Genomic DNA, 22,439 nt, shown 5'->3' on the forward strand with positions numbered 1-22,439 from the left:
AAATAGCAAAAAAAAAAAAAAAAGAAAGAAAGAAACCTGGATAAAACTACCTTAGTCATGTGACCAAGGTTGGCATCATCAGTGATGTCATGTTGTTACATGTACCCTTGATACACGGTAATAAAAATGTCACTTCACCTGTGTAGCCCTCTCTCCAAAACCCACAACCCCACCTAATTGTAAGAAAAACATTAGACAAATACAAATTGAGCAGCATTCTACAAAATGCTGATTTGATCAGTACTCTTCAAAACTGTCAAGGTCATAAAAACAAAGTGAGACTCAGAAACTGTCACAGCCAAAAGAACCTAAGGAGACATGACAACTAAATATAATGTGGTATCTTGGAGGGGATCCTGGAACAGAAAATGGTAATTAGGGGAAAAACTAATGAAATCCAAATAAAGTATGGATTTATGTTAATAGTAACGTGGCAATTTGGATCCTTAGTTGTGACAATGTACCATATCAATGTATGATGTTAACAGTAGGTGAACTGGGTGTAGGCTATACGGGGACTCTCTGTATCATCTTCACAACTTTCCTATTAACCTACAACTGTTCTAAAACTAAAGCTTTATTTAAATACTTTGTAAAGACTCTGACATTCACTTGTGATTTTTTTTCCAGTCACAGGCAGCCAGTCGCTATGCAGTGATGAGCACCCAGCTGAGGCACAACAATCTTTCACTGGTTTTCCACTATGTTTTTCTCCAGATGTGTAAGGCCTATGGCATTGGCTATGATATCAAGGTATGAAGGGTGACAGCTGGCCAAGGTTGGACCAAATACAGGCCAAATACAAGTGTGAGCCAGGCAGCTAATAATTGGAGCCCTTTCCAATTGATATTCTTTAAACATTGGTTTGATATGTATTTAGAGGAAGGATGAGTGCTGCTTGGGAAAGGGCAGAAAGGCAACTCCACAGGGAGACACTTGGTCCTGGAAGCTGATCTCTATCCCAAAACTTGTATGCCTACCTTGTAAAGCAAAAGCCCTGTAGCTCACCAGACTTAGGGGGACCATCTCTTCATCTTGAAGCATGTCCTGAGCTTTCTGACCTACCCAAGGCTGCTTACTAATGAACATTCTCTAGTCTGCTTGGGCTGCCATAACAAAACACCATATACAGGATGGTTTAAACAACAGTAATTTATCTCTCACAGTTCAAGGGGCTCAATAATCCAAGGTGAAGCTGCCCATCAATTTAGTTCCTGGTGAGGACTCTCTTCCTGACTTGCAAAATAACTACCTTTTTGCTATGTCCTACCATGTCAGGGATAAAGCAATTGCTGATGTCTCTGTTCCCTCTTCTAGAAGGACATCAGTTCTATCTGAACAGGGCTATACCCTTATGACCTCATTTAACCTTAACCATTCCTTAAATTCCCTGTTTCCAAAACATTCACATGGCAGATTAAGGCTTCAACATATGAATTTAGGGGGGATATTTACTTGTGGAAGACTCCTCCTACAATATACCAAATATATTAAAATATTCACCTCTCACATTAAATATAACTCATGGATAATGACAGAGAATTGAGCAATAACTAATGAAATTTTTGATTTGTAGATACTCAGTTCTATACTTATTCTTATTTTTTATGCTTGAGAACAAATACAATGTTTTAGGTTTCAAATCTTGTAATAGGCCCTTTAAAAGCATATGGACCTTAGGTACAGAGCCAACAGTGAAGAGTATGGCCTGGCTGATATTTGGCAATCCCCATTGCACTTCAGGGCACTGTCACACTATTTGCAAATATATAATAAAGCTCATAGTCCCTTGCAAATTACATTAAACTTGATAAAAATATAGAAAAGACAATGTTAAACAAGTTAACAATAACCCACAACCTTCAGACCAACTAAAATATAGAAAAGAATAAAAAGGACAAACTGAATTGATTTATCTGAAATTAACTGTGGCATCTGCTCAACACAATCTCTTTGAAATTAAATACAGCTGACCATTGAACAATGCCAGGGTTATCAACCCTTCACACAATCAAAAATCCAAGTACATTGGAGTTCCCGTCGTGGCGCAGTGGTTAACGAATCTGATAGGAACCATGAGGTTGCGGGTTCGGTCCCTGCCCTTGCTCAGTGGGTTAAGGGTCCGGCGTTGCCGTGAGCTGTGGTGTAGGTCACAGACGCGGCTTGGATCCCACGTTGCTGTGGCTCTGGCATAGGCCGGTGGCTACAGCTCCGACTCGACCCCTAGCCTGGGAACCTCCATATGCCGGGGGAGCGGCCCAAGAAATAGCAAAAAGACAAAAAAAAAAAAATCCAAGTATATGTAAGTTTACAGTTGGCTCTGTGTATCTGCAGTTCAACATTCAAGGATTCAACCAGCTATGAATGTGTAGTAGTGTAGTATTAACTGTTGAAAAAAAAATTGCGTCTAAGGTGGGCCCATGCAGTTCAAATTCACGTTGTTCAAGGGTCAACTGTAGTTTTTAGCCCAAACTGATCAGACTTCCATGCACCAAAAAGTGGCTAAATCTAACTCTAGCTTTATCTAAATCAATTTATTTTACACTCTTCTAAAATATCAAAAAGACCAAGCTCTGTGAGTGGCATTTGGCAGGGAAGGTCTCCTGCTGAAAAGAAAACATGCTCTATAACTTTCTATTGCCCAAAATTATTATTAGAGATTTATTTCTTTGGCTGAAGGTTTTGTACTTGATTGAAGTTCTGGTACTCCTGGGAAAAGTAAAGCACCAAACTATAAGTTATTTATATTTTTGTGGCTCTGAGTTAAACAGATTTATTTCTAAGAACAAATTTTAGTACAGGAAAAGGCTGCTATGGCCCAAGGGAAACAGAGGATGATGCAGAGGAAAGGGTTCCTCTGAGGATGGAAGAAAAAAGAAAGGGCAGAGAAGTGCAGAGCATGTAACAGGCATAATTTCTTAGACTCTGCCTCCAGGTCGCCTGTGCTAAACAACATATAAAGGGTGAAAGATAAAATGGGAGAGAGAGAAACATAGATTGGGGGCAATGGAGTTATGGAACAATATGAATAAGAAAAAGAAAATAGAGAGGATAAAATCCAAAGACTGGAATGATCTACTAAAAAGGTAGGAGGGGATAAATAGAAAAAGAGCAAATAATACAGAGAAGTACAAGAAGAGAGAAAGAAAAGAAGAAATGGAGTCATAAAAATTTAAGGCAAGAAGAAGGAAACATGACTACTTGGGAAATTTGGAAATTCTCTAACAATACCCTTGCTCTGTTTTTCCTGAGATGCATTCTTATCTTTTCAGACTCTGGGGGCACAGGCATTCTTGGTCAGAACACTCCCCTTGTTTTCTTTGTTGCCTTTTCTCGGAAAGGCATTTACTAAGCACCTACTGTGTGCCGGCACAGAGCTAAGCACTATTACTTTATCATCTGTTTAACCATCATATCTCTTCTATAAGAAGTTATCATTTTTACCATATCACAGTGAGGAATTTATGCTTAAAAAGTGTTTAAGCACTTTCCTAAGGTCACAGAGACAGGCATTTTATGGAGACTCCATAATTGTCCAAATGTAAAAATGATTCTTTCTCTTACACCAGGGCATCTCCTATGTGCCTTTTTACCCCTAAGGACTATTTCTCAGTAATTATGTATGTTTCTAAAATATTATTACCAATCCAATCCAAGAATTCTAGGATCCACTTCAAATAAAATATTCCATCTAGGTAATTCTTATGTATTCTTCAGCTGAAGAAGTGCAAACTTCTCCATAATCCCCATTACTGTCTCAACCCTACAAAAAAAGGAGATATGTTTAACAATTAACTTCCCTAAAATTCTATTGCCTCCTTGGGTCTAAAAAGAAAATCACTTACCCTAATTCCATTGTAACCTATGCTACTTGCTCCCATTCTTGGTCAAATTTAATATGGGTTCTCTTTCCAGAAAGAGAAGTAACATTACCAATACACTGGGAGTTCCCGTCGTGGCTCAGTGGTTAACGAACCCAACTAGTAACCATGAGAACTCGGGGTCGATCCCTGGCCTCGCTAAGTGGGTTAAGGATCCAGCATTGCCATGAGCTGTGGTGTAGGTTGGAGGCTACAACTCCAATTCAACCCCTAGCCTGGGAACCTCCATATGCCACAGGTTGAGCCCTAAAAAAGACGAAAAAAAAAAAAATACACTGGAGTTCTCGCTGTGGCTCAGCAGTAATGAACCCGACTAGTATCCATGAGGACAGGGGTTCAATCCCTTGCCCCGCTCAGTGGGTTAAGGATCTGGTGTTGCTGTGAGCTACAGTGCAGGCCACAGACTCAGTTTGGATCTGGTAGTGCTACAGCTATAGCATAGGCTAGCAGCTGCAGCTCTGATTTGAACCCTAGCCTGGGAACGTCCATAGGGCAGGTATGGCCCTAAAAAGACGAAAAATAAAAATAAAAAAAATAAAATAAAACTCAGTGCTACCAAAAGAAGAATCCTCACAAGTCCTTATTCTCAACATTTTGTTTTTCTTCCATTATCATCACAGAATTTCACATGATGTGTTTTTGTCAAAAATATCAGGGATAAAAAAAGGAGATGAGATCACCCTATGAGTTTATTTTTCCTTGCTGAATATTAGAGGGAAGCATTGCTGAGTCTGTAACCAACTTGCTGGGTCTCATTCCTGGTATTTCTGTAATGCTACAAAATACCCCCACTGGTTTCCTAATGAAATGAACTTGTAATGAAAGCCATATGGGGAAAAGTGTCATGTTTACTGCCTGTGACAGTGTGGCAGAGCTGGTCTCACACATACATAGGCAGTGTGCCATGGTCCTAAATAGCTCTACAACCACGAGCAATCACTTCCTCAGGCCACAGTATTGTCATGGTGGCAATCATTAAGGTTGTTCAGAATGTTCTGATCTTCCTCCTTCCAGACACATAACAGAATTATACTTCCTTAGCCCTCTCCCTGAAGTGAGGCATGCCCATGCAACTTGTTTTGGCCAGTGAAATATGAACAGAAGTGATATATGTCCTTTCTATGCAGAAGCCTTTAAGAGCCACTTCATGAGTCACCATATCCTTTTTCCTGCTTTCTAATTCCTGGAAACACATTGAGATGGTGCCTCCTTCAGCCCCAAACATACCAACAGAGATGCATGCCGAAACATGTGGGAAATGGAGTATGAGCAAAATCCAGCATTTCTGCTATAAAAACTGAGAACTGCCTTTTAATTACTGTAGCATAACCTACGCTACCCGATTGATTCTGAGGTTCGTATCTAGAAAAGGATGCTCCCCAAACAGAAAACTAGCATTTTCAACATGTCATCAGTATAAATTATCAATGAGATATTTTATATTTTTGTACTAAGTCTTTGAAAGCTAGAGCACATCTCAATTTCTCTTCTTTTTTTTCTTTTTTCTTTTTTTTTTACAAGTGGCCGCACCTGCGGCATATGGAAGTTCCCAGGCCAGGGGTCGAGCCACAGCCACTGTAGAAGCAACGCCGAGTAGTTATGTTGTGAGCCACACGGGAAGTCCGCACATCTCAATTTCAATTACTAATATTTCAAGTTCTCAGTAGCCCCATGCGGCCAGTGTTACCACATTGGACAGCACAGTAAAGAATGCAAGACACCTTAGAGATCAACTGGTCAATAGTTCTCAGCCCTGGCTGCCCATTAGGATGGCCTGAGTGAGGAGCTTTAAAAAGTACAGATGCTCGGAAGTTTCCATGTGGCTCAGTGAGCCCGACTAGGATCCAGGAGGATGCAGGTTCAATCGCTGGCCTCGCTCAATGGGTTAAGGATCTGGCCTTGCTGTGGCTGTGGCGTAGGCCGGCAGCTGTATCTCTGATTCCATCCCTAGCCTGAACTTCCATATGCCACAGGTGCGGCCCTAAAAAAGCAAAAACAAATAAATAAATAAAAATTTTAAAAAAATAAAAAATAAAAAGTACAGATGCTCAGTCAAGGCTGGGATTGGGTTGAGGCAAGTGAGGCACTTTACCCAGAGCACCTATTGTAATACAATATGTTAAATAGAAAAGTTAATGCAAGAGATGCATGATGAACAAAATATCAAAATTTTAAATAAAAATACAGGCATGATTTTCCTTTGCCTAAGGCTCTAACATGGTTTCGCATGGCATTGTACCCAGGGCCCACTCCAGACCAATTAAATCACTATTTCTGGAGGTAGAGCCCAGGCATTACATTTTTTAAAACACTCAGATGATTCTAATTTGCAGTGAGCATTGAAAAAAGCCAATATCTGTCACTCAGATTTCCTGATAAAATGGGGAGTCAAATGGCAGTTATAATTTTGGCATGTGGTATCTTTTACCAAATCCCTCAAATATATATATATATTTTTTCCCTGTATTTCCAGTGATGAGGAATTCACAGCTTTCACGGGGCAGCCATTTCCACTACTGGACAACTCCAGTGTTAACTTTTATTTATTTGAAGATAAGAGTTAAAAGATAATTTTAAAAAACAGGATAAAATCATGCCTCTTATACAGACACAAAATTAAATACACAATGAAGTTTTTATTTAAGAGAGAAGAATTAGGCAGATATTATAACTAGAATAAAAAAGAATCCAAAAAATCAGACATTTTTATAGATCATGACTACTGAAATGAATATGCATATAGAGGCAAAACTAGTTTTTCCACAAGGGGAGCAGGACAGGAAAATCAACTGAACCCTCACCAGACAGGACAGAATTTGCTTTGTCTCAGTCACCTACAACTTACCAAATTGTAAAATACCTCTCATAGAATCAAGGTGTACTATAGATAGCACATAATTTTCCTTTTAAGTATGAATTATTTTCCACACAACAAAATGCTTCCCTATACTTTTCTTTGGGTGATTTATTTATGTTTTTTAATAAATTTATTTTTCTGCTGTACAGCATGGGGGCAAAGTTATACTTACATGTATACATTTTTTTTCACCCTTTTTTATGTTGCAATATAAGTATCTAGACATAGTTCTCAATGCTACTCAGCAGGATCTCATTGTAAATCCATTCCAAGTTGTATCCGATAACCCCAAGTTCCCGATCCCTCCCACTCCCTCCCTCTCCCCCAGGGCGGCCACAAGTCTCTTCTCCAAGTCCATGATTTTCTTTTCTGTGGAAAGGTTCATTTGCGCCCTATATTAGATTCCAGTTATAAGTGATGTCATATGGTATTTGTCTTTGTCTTTCTGACTTATTTCACTCAGTATGAGAGTCTCTAGTTCCATCCATGTTGCTATAAATGGCATTATGTCATTCTTTTTTATGGCTGAGTAGTATTCCATTGTGTATATATACCACATCTTCCGAATCCAATCCTTTGTCGAGGGGCATTTGGGTTGTTTCCATGTCTTGGCTATTGTGAATAGTGCTGCAATGAACATGAGGGTGCATGTGTCTTTTTCAAGGAAACTCTTGTCTGGATATATGCCCAAGAGTGGGATTGCGGGGTCATATGGTAGTTCTGTGTATAGATTTCTAAGGTATCTCCAAACTGTTCTCCATAGTGGCTGTACCAGTTTACATTTCCACCAGCAGTGCAGGAGGGTTCCCTTTTCTCCACAGCCCCTCCAGCACTTGTTATTTGTGGACTTATTAATGAGGGCCATTCTGACTGGTGTGAGGTGGTACCTCATGGTAGTTTTGATTTGCATTTCTCTAATAATCAGTGATGTAGAGCATTTTTTCATGTGTTTCTTGGCCATCTGTATATCTTCCTTGGAGAACAGTTTATTCAGGTCTTTTGCCCATTTTTCCATTGGGTGATTGGCTTTTTTGCTGTTGAGTTGTATAAGTTGCTTGCATATCCTAGAGATTAAGCCCTTGTCCGTTGCATTGTTTGAAACTATTTTCTCCCCTTCTGTAAATTGTCTTTTTGTTTTCCTTTTGGTTTCCTTTGCTGTGCAAAAGCTTTTCAGTTCAATTAGGTCCCATGGGTTTATTTTTGCTCTTATTTGTTGCTTTGGGAGACTGACCTGAGAAAATATTCATGAGGTTGATGTCAGAGAGTGTTCTGCCTATGTTCTCTTCTAGGAGTTTGAGGGTGTCTTGTCTTATATTTAAGTCTTTCAGCCATTCTGAGTTTATTTTTGTGCATGGTATGAGGGTGTGTTCTAGTTTCACTGCCTGAAGTCTGAGAGAGTTATGTCCCCTGCTTGGTTTTTGTTTCTCAGGATTGCTTTGGCGATTCTGGGTCTTTTGTGGTTCCATATAAATTCTTGGATTGTTTGTTCTAGTTCTGTGAAAAATGTCATGGGTAATTTGATAGGGATTGCATTAATCTATAGATTGCTTTGGGTAGTACGGCCATTTTTACAATATTGATTTTTCCAATCCAGGAACATGGAATATCTTTCCATTTCTTTACATCTTTAATTTCTTTGATTAAAGTTTTATAGTTCTAGGCATATAAGTCCTTTACCTCCTTGGTCAGGTGTATTCTGAGGTATTTGATTTTTTGAGGTGCAATTTTAAAAGGTATCGTATTTTTGTATTCCTTTTCTAATATTTCATTGCTGGTATATAGAAATGCGACTGATTTCTGAATGTTAATCTTATATCCTGCTACTTTGCTGAATTTATGAATCAGTTCAAGTCATTTTTGAGTTGAGTCCTTAGGGTTTTCTATGTATAGTATCATGTCATCTGCATACAGTGACAGTTTTATCTCTTCTCTTCCTATTTAGATGCCTTTTATTTCTTTTGTTTGTCTAATTGCTGTGGCTAGGACTTCCAAAACTATGTTGAAGAGCAGTGGTGAGAGTGGACATCCCTGTCTTATTCCAGATTTGAGTGAGAAGGCTTTCAGTTTTTCCCCATTGAGTATTATATTTGCTGTGGGTTTGTCATAAATGGCTTTGATTATGTTCAGGAATGTTCCCCCTATACCCACTTTGGCGAGAGTCTTGATCATGAATGGATGTTGGACTTTGTCAAATGCTTTTTCTGCATCTATTGAGATGATCATATGGTTTTTGACTTTTCTCTTGTTAATGTGGTGTATGACATTGATTTATTTGCATATGTTGAACCATCCTTGTAAACCTGGGATGAACCCTACCTGGTCATGGTGTATGATCTTTTTGATATGTTGTTGGATTCGGTTGACTAAAATTTTGTTGAGAATTTTTGCGTCTATATTCATCAATGATATTGGCCGACAGATTTCTTTTTTGGTGGTATTTTTGTCTGGTTTTGGAATTAGGGTGATGGTGGCATCATAGAATGTCTTTGGGAGTGTTCCTTCTTCAACCTTTTGAAGAAGTTTAAGGAGGATGGGCACCAGATCCTCTTTATATGTTTGGTAGAATTCACTTGTGAAGCCATCTGGTCCTTGCCTTTTATTTGTAGGGAGTGTTTTTACAACATATTCAATTTCATTTCTAGTGATCGGTCTGTTCACTTGGTCTGTTTCTTCTTGATTCAGTTTTGGCAGGCTGTAAGATTCTAGAAAACTATCCATTTCTTCCAGATTGTCAAATTTGTTGGCATATAATTGTTCATAGTATTCTCATATGGTATTTTGTATTTCTGCAGTATCCATTGTGATTTCTCCTTTTTCATTTCTAATTTTGTTTATTTGGGTTCTTTCTCTTCTCTTCTTAGTGAGTCTAGCCAGGGGTTTGTCAATTTTGCTTACCTTTTCAAAGAACCAGCTCTTAGTTTTATTAATTTTCTCTATTGTTTTTTGAATCTCTATTTTATTGATTTCCTCTTTGATCTTTATAATTTCCTTCCTTCTGCTGACTTTAGGTCTTTTTTGTTCTTCTTTTTCTAATTCATTTAGGTGGAGGGTTAAGTTGTCAATTTGAGATCTTTCTTCTTTTTTGAGAAAGGCCTGTATCTGTATGAATTTCCCTCTGAGCACTGCTTCTGTGGCGTCCCATAGATTTTGAGAAGTTGTGTCATTATCATTTGTCTCCAGGTATTTTTTAATTTCCTTCTTGATTTTCTCATTGACCCATTGGTTTTTTAGTAGCATGTTGTTTAGTCTCCATGTAGTAGGTTTTTTCTCATTTCTTTTCCTGTGGCTGATTTCTAGTTTCACACCATTGTGGTCAGAGAAGATACTTGACATAATTTTTATGCTTCTAAATTTGTTGAGGTTAGCTTTGTGTCCCAATATGTGGTCAATTCTTGAGAATGTTCCATGTGTACTTGAGAAGAATGTGTATTCTGATTTTTTTGGATGTAGTGTCCTGAAGACGTCAATTAAATCTAACTTTTCTATTGTTTCCTTTAGGATCTCTGTTGCTGTATTGGTTTTCTGTCTAGAGGATCTGTCCATTGATGTGAGCAGGGTATTAAAGTCTCCTACTATGATTGTATTCCCATCAATTTCTCCTTTTATGTCTGTTAATATTTGGTGTATGTATCTGGGTGCTATATTTTTTACTCATTGACCTTAGAACAGTGGTTTTTAAATTTTAATGTATGGAGTTCCCATCTGGCTCAGTGGTTAACGAATCCGACTAGGAAACATGAGGTTGCAGCTTCGATCCTTGGCTTTTCTCAGTAGGTTGAGGATCCGGCATTGCCATGAGCTGTGATGTAGGTCTCAGACACAGCTCGGATCCCACATTGCTGTGGCTCTGGGGTAGGCCAGCGACTACAGCTCTGATTAGACCCCTAGTGTGGGAAATTCCATATGCTGCAGAAGCAGCCCCAGAAAAAGGCAAAAAGACCAAAAAATAAATAGGTAAATAAATAAATAAATAAATTTTAATGTGTAGGAGAATCACCCAGGAAGTGAGCTAGAAGGCAAGATTCCCAAAAGGAAACAAAAGCAAAAAACAAATAAATGGGACCTAATTAAACTTAAAAGCTTTTGCACAGCAAAGGAAACCTTCAACAAAACAAAAAGACAACCGGCTGAATGGGAGAAAATATTTGCTAATAATATGACCTGTAAGGAGTTAATATCCAAAATACATTAACAGCTCATATAAATCAACATTTAAAAAATAAACCACACAATTGAAAAATGGGCAGAAAACCTAAACAGACATTTTTCCAAAGACGACATACAGATAGCCAAGAGGCACATGAAAAGATGCTCAACATTGCTAATCATCAGGGAAATGCAAATAAAGACCACAATGAGATATCACTTCACTCCTATCAGAATGGCTATCATGAAAAAGACCACAGATAACAAATGTTGGCAAGAATGTGGAGAAAATGGAACCCTATACACTGTTGGTGGGAATGTAAACTGGTGCAGTCAGTGTGGAAAAGCATATGGAAGTTTGTCAAAAAACTAAAAATAAAACCATATGATCCAGCAATTCCAGTCCTGGATATATATATTAAAAAAAAATACTAATTTGAAAAGATACATGTACCCCAATGTTCACAGCAGCATTGTTTACAATAGCCAAGATATGGAAATAACCTAATTATTCACCAACAGATGAACGGATAAAGATGTTGTATGTATATACAATGGAATGCTACTACTCAGCCATAAAAAAGAATGAAATTTTGCCATTTGCAACAACCTTGGACTTGGAGGGTATTATGCTTAAGGAAATAACTTAGAGAAAGATAAACACTGTTATCACTTGTATGTGGAATCTAAAAAATAAAATAAAATAGTGAATATAACAAAAAAGAAACAGACTCACAGATATAGAAAACAAACTAGTGGTTACTAATGGGGATACGGTAGGGGGAAGGGGAAAGATAGAGGTATGGTATTAAGAAGTTCAAAGTACTATTATGTAAAATAGATAAGCTACAAGGATACAGCACAGGGAATACAGCCAATATTTTATAATAACTATAAATGGAGTATAACCTTTAAGAATTGTGAATCACTATGCTTTACACCTGTAACATATAATATTGCACATTAACTATACCTCAATTTAAAAAAGAATATGTAGTTAATATATATAATGGAATATTACTCAGCAATGAGAAAGGAAATCCTGCCATTTGCTACATGTGTGCAACCTGAGTGCATTGTTCCAAATGAAATAAACCAAAAACAAATATTGTACAATATCACTTCCATGTGGAATTTTAAAAAGTTAACTTAGGAGTTCCTACTGTGGCACAATGGTTTAAGGATCCGGCACTGCTACAGCTGTGGCTTCGATTCAATTCCTGGCCCAGAAACTTCCATGTGCCACAAGCATGGCCAAAAAAAAGAAAAAAGAAGTCAACTCATAGGAACAGACATTGTCTAACAGAATAGTGATTACTAGAGGTAGGGGTTGGGGTGGGATTGATAGATGTTGGTCAAAAGACACACACTTGCAGTTAAAAGATGAATAGGTTCTAGGGCTCTAATGCACAGCATAGTGATTACACTTCAAAACTGCTATAAGACTAGATTTTAAATGTTCTCACCACAAAACAGAAATGATAATTATGTGAGATAGAGGTCTTAGCTAAAGCTACAATGGTAATCATAGGGCAATAAATAAATATATCAAATCAACATGTTATACACCTTAAACTTATACAGTGTTATATGTAAATTATAACCTGGATTTTTTTTAAAAAAGCTCTGTCCTAGAACGTATTTACTCCATATTCTGGAGACAGACTTTCCAAATGTACTTCTCACAATATTTGCAAATAGCTCTAAATTTCAATTCAAATCAGTCTTAGTGGTCTTAGTGTAATATGTTTTCTTTGTTTTCAACATAATATTCAATTTCTTTTTTCCCCTATTCAAATTTTATAGGAAAGACAAGGAACTGTCTTTATATTATATGAACACCTGAAGAGAGACAAGTTGGGAATGTTGTGAGTATGAAGTGTGTCCATGAGATGTAAAAAGCTAAGAAAATAGACTACAACAACCAACAAAAATGATGTTCTCATACATTTTAATCAGCATGCTGATTCATTGGAAGTCTATCTTGTTTTATTTAGATCTTCAATTATTTCATAAATTGACTTTAGATGTGTCAGTGAGGGTTTATAAGTATTAGTTGATTAATTATCCAAAATTGATGAGTAAGAGGCTAGTTTTTGGTTTTTGTTTTATTTTTTGGCCAAGGCATACAGGGGTTTGATGTAAGATCTCAATCTCAGACCAGGGATTGAAACCGGGCCACAGCAGTGAAAACAATGAATCCCAACCACCAGACCACCAAGAAACTCCCGTTAGAGGCTAGTTTTAACAACACATTACACTCAAACGTATACATCTACAAGGCAGAGCAAGTCTGACTGATGAGGAACCAGCTCAGACATCCTGATTGTGGAAGAGCATTTCTCATTCTGGCACGCTTAGAAAAATGCTTTGGTGACTTGGCAAGATGCTCCAAGGGTCTGTAGCCCTGCCTCAGATCCAGTTCTGGCCCTAATGCAGTCCCCTCTAGAAACATTTATGCTGAGAAGAGTCCTATTGCACCACTCAGGAGGCTTCTCTATACTTCCCATTTTCTTGCAAATTTCTCTCCAGGGTATTCTAGAGAGCTAGCAAAGTTATCTCCTCATGTAGGACTCAAAACTTTAGAGCCACAAACCTGAATTGTGTCTTATTCACATCTTGGAATGTGGTTATTTGGTAACTTTAAGTCATCTTGACTTATTGGAAAACTGTTTCTACCCTATGTTTTTCTTCCTTTTAATATTTACAGCATACTTAAAAAGATGAGCAAATATTAACTTTTATTCTTTGTGTTGCTTGATTTTCTCTGGAGGATTAGGAGAGGCTTGTCATGAGATGACTGGGTTTTGTTTAGCTTTATTGCAATCATGTCATATCAGGTGAAGGATCCAAGAGGTGATGACTTTTCAGACCAGAACTTTGTGGTTTGCTTTGGGATAACTTCATACTGACTCCATTTATACTGGGGTATTTCTGGAAATAGGGGAATTTGAGAAGTTTCAAGGAAAGGAAAATGAAGGAAATTCCAGAGAGGAATTATTAATAGGGAAAGTGACTTAGAGTCCATGGTGTCCAACCTGGGCACCATGGACTTGAGGAGACTGAGGAGGTATGGTGAAAGGAGCATGAATCCATTTGTGGACCTAGCACTACACACACACACACACTCTTTTTTAAAAGTATGTCTCAATCTTCAGTATATGTAAGAATCGCCTGGGGGACTTGGTGAAACACACATTTCTGGATTCCAAATCCAAAGATTCTGATTTTATTGATTTGGATGGGGCCCAGGAATTCGTTTTAAGAAGCAGCCAGGTCTAATACATACTGACCCTCTGGTGATAAAATACAAATCACTGTTAAAAATTAATGACACTAGGAGTTCCCACTGTGGTGCAGTGAATTGAGGATCCAACTGCAGTAGCTTGGGTCACTGCAGAGATGCAAGTTCAATCCCTGGCCCAGCGCAGTGGGTTAAGGATCCAGGGTTGCTACAGCTATGGCATAGGTTGTATTTGAGGCTCAGATTCGATACCTGGCCTGGGAACTTCCATATGCCACAGATGTGCCCGAAAAAAATTAGTGACTCTGAAGTTGCCTTTGGCTATTGTTCTTTCTATTAAAAGACACACTATTGTTCTGTAGCTATAAGGGGTAGGCGGTCCTTGAATTTGGGGAATGTAACTCAAAAAGCTTGACAATACTTACCTAGCCCAACTCCTTCATTTCAGAGAAAAAGAAGTGAAAAGCCAGAGAGCTTAAGTAACTTCCCCAAAGACAGTCACTGGCAGGACACAGAGCTCTGATCTCCTGTCTTGGGGCCTGGGAAGGTTTCTACTCCTACCCTGACCCAAGGGAAAGCCTAAACAGGCTGGAAGGCAGCCTCTCCAAAAAGGTCTAAGCCTTAGATTCAAAGGCAGCCTCTCCAAAAAGGTCTAAGCCTTAGATTCAAAGGTGACTTATTCTACAGGTAACAAACGGAAAAGAAGTAATCCCAGAGCTCTTTACAGCTGCTTTAAGGGGCAGCTAGCTCTTCGCGTTTACCTCCTCAGGACAAACATTTTTTTTTTAATTAATCCATTCATTTAATCTATTTTTTTCCTTTGATTAAATAAAAGTTTTAGAGTTTCCTGGTGGCTCAGTGGGTTAAAGATCCAGCATTATCACTGCTGTGGCTCAGTTCACTGCTGTGGTGTGTGTGTAACCCCTGGCCCAGGAACTTACACATGCCGCAGGCAGAGCCAGAAACAAAACAAAACAAAAACAATAACAACAACAAAACCCCAGAAACTTTTAAAAATAGCTAGAAAAATGCCCTGGAGTTTTGTTTCCAAGTTAAAATTTTTTCAATGATCTAGTTGTCTGAGAATGTTCACTGACCAGTTTAATTCTACAGGATGGTTTGCAAGTTGTCACTGAAACCTTCTTTAAATGTGTGCTCAGCTTTATAAAGACAGCTGTTAGTGAATGTGGCACATTTTCCCCTGCACATAGATGGGCTGCACTCAGAAGTAGCAGGAATTATTTGTAGACTTGAAATAGAAAATAAACCCTAGATGAAAGTCTCCAGAACACTAAGGTACAAATGTCTCTGTAGGCAAGTAAATTGTTAAGCATGAATTACACTCAGCAGCAATTCTCTTAAACTAACTTAATTTTTAAAATGAGCTAATACTAGTGTCCTAGCTCAGTGGTAGCCTTTTGCTAGGAATGACTGAACCTATTCCTACATTCTGCTAAGTTGATTAATAAAAATATTTATTACACAAATCCTTTTTGTTGACAAGTTAAAATGGAGCCTCATCTTTCATATCTCCCTGAAGATTGCCACCTTGTGAGATTGAAAATACTCATTAAATTCCATCATCAGACAGGCACAAATGAGAGGGTGATTGTTTTTAAGCATGTGAGGGGAATCATTGGTAAACTCATTTGTTTGGATATCATTAACAGAACAATCGGTGAAGATCTCCAGGGGGTCCTCATGACCTTTGCTCGCAATCTCTTCATCATCCATCAAGAAATATCAGCACCTAATATGCAAGGCGAGACCAATTTTAAGGTGAGGTGTTAATTAACTAACGATCTTGGTTAATTTCTATACAAGGGCTGAAAATACCTCATGCTGTATTGTAAACAAGTGCTAAACCATTTTTTTTTTTCACTTTAAGCAGAGCGTATTTTAGAATATGCAGGGTCAATATTGTAAGGTTCCCACTGAACCTGTTAGTTAAATTTAATAGTTTGAAACTTTTTCTTTGAAATATAGTAGATTTGTTTTAACTTGCTGCCATTTCCAAACCTAAGCTTACAAAGCAACAGGGCTTTCTCACATTGAAGTTGAAATGTCGCAATGGAGCCAAAATAGACTATCACAAACAAAAATCCTGAATATAATCTACCTATAGTTCAGATAATACAGTGTCTGGCTCAGGACTCCTGGGAAGCCCAAGTTCCTAGAGCCAGAAAAGTTCTGAGATCCCCATGAAGGACAATGTTTGTAGGAAGAAGCAGAAGAAAACTTCAGCATATATGTAAGCCATCTGCTTCACCTAATTTTACCAAAATGGGACAGGTGTTTCATCACTAACATTTTGAAGCTCCCAAACATCCCTTAAAGATGTTGGTTCAGGAAATCCAGTCATGTGTAATTGACTAGAAGTCTCCAAACTCTAGAAAACAGGAACAAGATTTGTACGAAAGGTTTTAAAATACCAGCTGAACAGAGATGAACACTTGGTATTGCTCACTAAAGTCTGTATCCAGTTCCCAGTCTGAGACTTCAGCATGCTTGAATAGATCCAGTAATTCAAGGGACTCAATCAGAAACAACATATGATTTTTCTCTTAAGTGGAAAGCCCAACAAAAGCTTGATAAGAAGAAAAAATTTGAACTACCTTTTTTTTTTCCCCTTGAGTTAGGACCTGGTCCCTCTAGTAACAGTAATAAAGATAATGACGCTTTGCTCTTCAATGTGATTTTATGTGTTGCATCAACTTTCACTGGTCCTAAAGGATATATGCTCATCATTTATATTATGTTCCTGCCAGCTAGCATCATTTTATCTGTTACTATGATGTGCAAAATTCTAAGTCTATATGCATATGATCAGTTTACTCAGTCCAAATACAACTAACAGTCAGAATCAGATGTGCTGTGAACTGAACTGTGTCCTCCCAAAGTTCACATGTTGAGCCCTTCCATCTCCAATGTGATGATATACAAAGATGGGGACTTTGGGAAGTAATTATGTTTAAATGAGGTCATAATGGTGAGATCCTCATGATGGGACTAGTGTCCATATAAAAGATCAGAGAATGTGCACTTCTCTCTTCTTCTCCCTCCCCCCCTCCCCTACCCACCCTTCTCTCTCTTCACCACCCCTGCCATCTGAGGATACAGCAAAAAGATGGCTGTCTGCAAGCCAGGAAGAGAGCTCCCACCAGGAACTAAATCAGCTAACACTTTGATCTTGGACTTCTCAGCCTCCAGAAATGTGAGAAATAAACTTTTGTTGTTTAAGCCACCTTGGATACTGAAGAAATACACAAAACCATAAGAGAATACTATAAGTAATTATATACCAACAAATTTGATAACCTGGAAGAAATGGACAACTTTCGAAACATATAGCCCACCAAAGCTGAATCAAGAAGAAATAGATGATTTGAACAGACTAGTCCCTAGAACTGAAACAGAATCTGTAATAAAAAAATAAAAAAAATAAAAAATAAAAAACTCCCTAGAAACAAAAGTCCAGGACCAGATGGCTTCACAGGCAAATTCCACCAAGCATACAAAAAAAAAAAAAAACTTTTACTGATCTTTCTCAAACTCTTCCAAAAGATTAAAGAGGAAGGAACACCCCCAAAGACATTCTACAAAGCCACCATCACCCTGATACCCAAAGCAAAGATACCACCAAAAAAGAAAATTACAGGCCAATATCTTTGATGAATATAGATGAAAAATTCTCAACAAAATATTACAAGCTGAAACCAGCACACTTAAGAAAGATCATACAGCATCACCAAGTGGGATTCATCCCAAGTTCCCAAGGATGGTTTAACATATACAAATCAATCAATGTGATACAGCACATCAACAAAAGAAAAGATAAAAACCACATGATCATCTCAATAAATGCAAAAAAAAAGCATTTCACAAAATTCTACATCCACTCATGATAAAAACTCTTACCAAAGTAGGTACAGAGGGAACATATCTCAACATAATAAAATCTGTTTATGACAAATCCACAGCCAATATAATACTCAATGGTGAAATGTGGAACAAGACAAGGATGCCCACTCTTACCATTTCTATTCAATACAGTATTGCCACAGCAATCAGAAAAGAAAAAGAAATAAAAAGTATCCAAATTGGAAGAGAAGATGTAAAATGGTCATGATATGCAGATGACATGATACTATATATAGAAAACCCTAAACACTGAACTGATAAATGAATTCAGCAAGGTAGCAGGACACAAGAATAATATATAGAAATCAGTGGCATTTCTTTACACTAACAATAAATATCAGAAAGGGAATGTAAAAAAAAAATATATATATATATGTTTTAAAATCACACCAAAAAAATAAACCTGACCAAGAATTAAAAAACTTATGTACTGAGAACTATAAAATATTAATAAATGAAATTAAAGAAGATTCAAAGAGATGGAAAGCTATCCCATGCGCTTGGATTGGAAGAATTAATATTGTTAAAATGTCCATACTGCCCAAAGCAATCTAAAGATTTAATGGATATCAAATTACCCATAACATTTTTCACAGAACTAGAACAAATAATCCCAAAATTTATATGGAACCATAAAAGACCCAGAATTTCCAAAGCAATCCTGAGGAAAATAAGAAAGGAGGAGGCCTAATCCTCCTAGACTCCAGACAATACTACAAGGCTAGAGTAATCAAAACAGTGTGGTACTGGCACAAAACAGACATACGGATTAATGTAACAGAACAGAGACCCCAGAAATAAACCCACACACCTATGGTCAATTAATCTTTGACAAAGGAGGCAAGAATATACAATGGAGAAAAGATAGTCTCTTTAGTAAGTGGTGCTGGGAAATGTGGATAGCTGCACATAAATAAATGAAGTTAGAACATACCCTCACTCCATCTGATAGGGATGGAGTAGGCACAGGTAGTTGCAGAAGTTGCAATAAAGGATCGCAGATAGAGAAATCTAGAGGACTTTGGGAGATCACCGTAAGTTAATAAATTGCTCAAAAAAGCCATCAGAACAAGGCAGGCTTGCTTGACTAGTGGAGGTGTAAGAATTGCCTCAAGTCATTGGGTGGGGGATGGGATGAAGCCTACATCCAGATTCAGACCAAGAGTTTGAGGACCACCCTTCTGCTGATTTGAATACACATCTTACCAGATACTAAGAAGGAGCTACTACTCCCAGAAAGGGAGAGGCAGGCTTTTCCAACCCCCACTCCCCTTGGAGGATAAAACTGTAGCCCACCTGATCCTTGGGGCAGAGCTTCCATGCCTGCCCTTCTGCACATCTCACAAGCGTCCTATCTTAGTAAACCTATTTCTTGCTTATCACTTTGTCTCTCACTGAATTCCTTCTGCGCAAAGACATGAAGAACCTGAACCTCAGTGAGGCCAGACACAGGGTGAGTGAATCTAATTTAAAACCATGGGTTCAAATCCCAATCTGAGTTTTGGCTGCGTTCAAGTCCTGGCATGCGGGTTCAAGTTCCAACTTGGGTTCTGGAGAGGTTCAGGCCATTAGTACTGTCGGTTTCACATTCATGCATTAAAAAAATAAACTCATGGGAGTTCCCGTCGTGGCGCAGTGGTTAACGAATCCGACTAGGAACCATGAGGTTGCGGGTTCGGTCCCTGCCCTTGCTCAATGGGTTAATGATCCGGCGTTGTCGTGAGTTGTGGTGTAGGTTGCAGACGCGGCTCGGATCCCGAGTTGCTGTGGCTCTGGCGTAGGCTAGTGGCTACAGCTCCGATTCGACCCCTAGCCTGGGAACCTCCATATGCTGCGGGAGCAGCCCAAGAAATAGCAACAACAACAACAACAAAAGACAAAAAGACAAAAAATAATAATAATAAAATAAAATAAAATAAACTCACAATGCTTAAAGACTTAAAAACTCCTTGAAAAGAGAGTTCCCATTGTGGCTCATCGGGTTAAGAACCCAACTAGTATCCATGAGGATGTGAGTTTGATCCTTGGGTTAAGGATCTGGCGTTACAGTGTAGGTCGCAGACATGGCTCAGATCCTGCTTTGCTGTGGCTATGGTGGAGGCCAGCAGCTGCAGCTTTGATTCAGCCCTAGCCTGAGAAGAGATCACAGTCAAAACATTCTCTGACACAAATCATTCCAATGCTTTCTTAAGTTGTCCCCCAAGGCAACAGAAATAAAAACAAAAATAAACAAATAAACTATCCTGTCTGTGGCATTTTTTTATATAAGCCTAGGCAAACCAAGACATGTGGTTTATCCCCCACACCATGCAGATTTAGTAGACTCCAGGCTTGGACTTTAGGTTGGCAGTACCAACTACTGTTGACAAAATAAAGGCTATTCTTCTGATCTTTGCCTAACTTTCAGAATCATCAAAAGTCAGGTTTTTTTGTTTTGTTTTGTCTTTTTAGGACCATACCCATGGCATATGGAAGTTCCCAGGCTAGGGGTCAAATCAGAGCTGTAGCTGCCGGCCTATGCCACAGCCATAGCAATGCCAGATCCAAGCCACATCTGCAACCTACACCACAGCTCACGGCAACACCGGATCCTTAACCCACTGAGTAAGGCCAGGGATCAAACCCACATCCTCATGGATACTAGCTAGGTTCATTACCACTGAGCCACAACGGGAACTCCTAAGAGTCAGGTGTTCTTATGTAGCTTTTAACTATCTCATGGTTTCTATCCTTCTCATGTGAATCATTGTTACCTTGACTTTTTTTTATCCTTGCTAGAAAGTCTAAAGGTAAAAACTTTAAGTCTCAATAAAATAGGAAAAATTTTTAAAAACTTGAAAAGTGGAATAGATTCATTTCTGGTAGTATTTGGTATCTGGTAGTATTTTCTACATACTATCCTAATGACATTCTAATTAGTTTGTAAACAAAGATTTACCAGTAAAGTAAGGCCATATAAAGTTTATAAACAAAGATTTACCAGTAAAGTAAGGCCATATAAAAATGGAAGGTGATTGGAGTTCCCACCTTGGCACAGTGGGTTAGGGGTCCAGTTTGTCTCTGCGGAGGTGCTGGTCTGATTCCGGGCTCAGTTCAGTGTGGGTTAAGGATCTGGATTGCTGCAGCTGTGGTGTATGTCGCAGCTCTGGCTCGGATTCAATCCCTGGCCTGGGAACTTCCATATGCCATGGGGGCAGCCTTAAAAAAAAAAAAAAAAAGCATTTAACAAAATCTAACACCCTTTTTCTTTTCTTTCTTTCTTTTTTTTTTTTGGCCACACCTATAGCACATAGAAGTTTCCTGGCCAAGGACTGAGCCTGAGCCAAAGCAGTGACAATGCTAGACCCTTAATCCACTGAGCCACCAGGGAACTCCCTCTAACCCCTTTCTTGATTAAAAAAAAAAAAAAAAACACTCAGAGATGGGATTATGATGGCAAAATAGACGGACTGGAGCTCAACTTCTCTCCTAAAAACAACAAAATTTAAAACTACATGCTGAGCAATCTTCAACCAAATGGACCAGAAACCTTCAAAAAGATATCCTACTCCAGAAGACAAAGAGAAGGCCACATCAAGAGGACTGGAGCTGACTGGAAGAAGAAATAGACAAGAAGAGGAAACATTCATTCACATTTAAATGTAACAATGAATATGACACAGATTATGTACTCAAGAAGCTCAAAGCACAAGGCATTCTATTTCTTTCTTGTTCAATTTCTAAAACAAGGAAAACTCCCTCAAATAAATCTTTAGAAAAACTTTCTAAATCTTCTTTATGTAGCTGGCCTAACTAACCTTAAAAAAACTCACTAGACGTAAGAAGCAAAGCTACAGAAGTATAGAAGAAAATAAGGGAGATATAGTTCTATGATCTGAAGATGGAGGTTTTGAAACCCAACAGTTACCAAAAAAGACAACTGATTTGATCTTATAGCATTACAAGATATCTATAGGGACTAAAACCAAAGAGACAAGTGCCATATTTAACAGGTCAAAGATTAATGCCCAGAAATGTGTTATTTTTTAAAAGGTCTGAAAATTTGATATGAGAAAAGACAATTGGGTGGAGAAACTATAAAAGGATATAAACAAGAAGTTCAAAGAAGATGAAATTTCACTGGTCAAAGGAAACAAAAGAAGAGCTCTGAATAATCAAGGAAGTACAAATTGAAATGACTTTCATTTCTATTAGACTGAATAATGCTGCATAGTGCATTGGAGAGGATGCAAGAAACCAGCTTTCTTATACACCATAGATAAGAGTGTAAATTGGTAAAGCCTATTCAAAACCAATTCGATAAAACCTATCAAGATGTTAAATGTACAACATCTTTTCATTTAACAAGTCCACTAATAAGAATCTATCCTTTAAAAATATTTGCATGTGT

At 38.2% G+C, this 22,439-nt stretch overlaps 1 protein-coding gene across 1 annotated transcript in view; it reads left to right on the forward strand.

Moving 5' to 3' along the window:
* Positions 1-15,901, forward strand: part of LOC125120784 (IQ domain-containing protein H-like) — a 147,403-nt gene extending 131,502 nt beyond the window's left edge. Inside the window, 1 exon segment of the mRNA XM_047769211.1 lies at positions 15,799-15,901. Within this exon segment, the coding sequence (XP_047625167.1) occupies positions 15,799-15,882 (84 nt within the window). The 3' untranslated portion in view covers positions 15,883-15,901.
* The last annotated feature ends 6,538 nt before the right edge of the window (positions 15,902-22,439 follow it).

This window comes from Phacochoerus africanus, chromosome 2 (assembly GCF_016906955.1).
Source record: "Phacochoerus africanus isolate WHEZ1 chromosome 2, ROS_Pafr_v1, whole genome shotgun sequence".
NCBI lineage: Eukaryota > Metazoa > Chordata > Mammalia > Artiodactyla > Suidae > Phacochoerus > Phacochoerus africanus.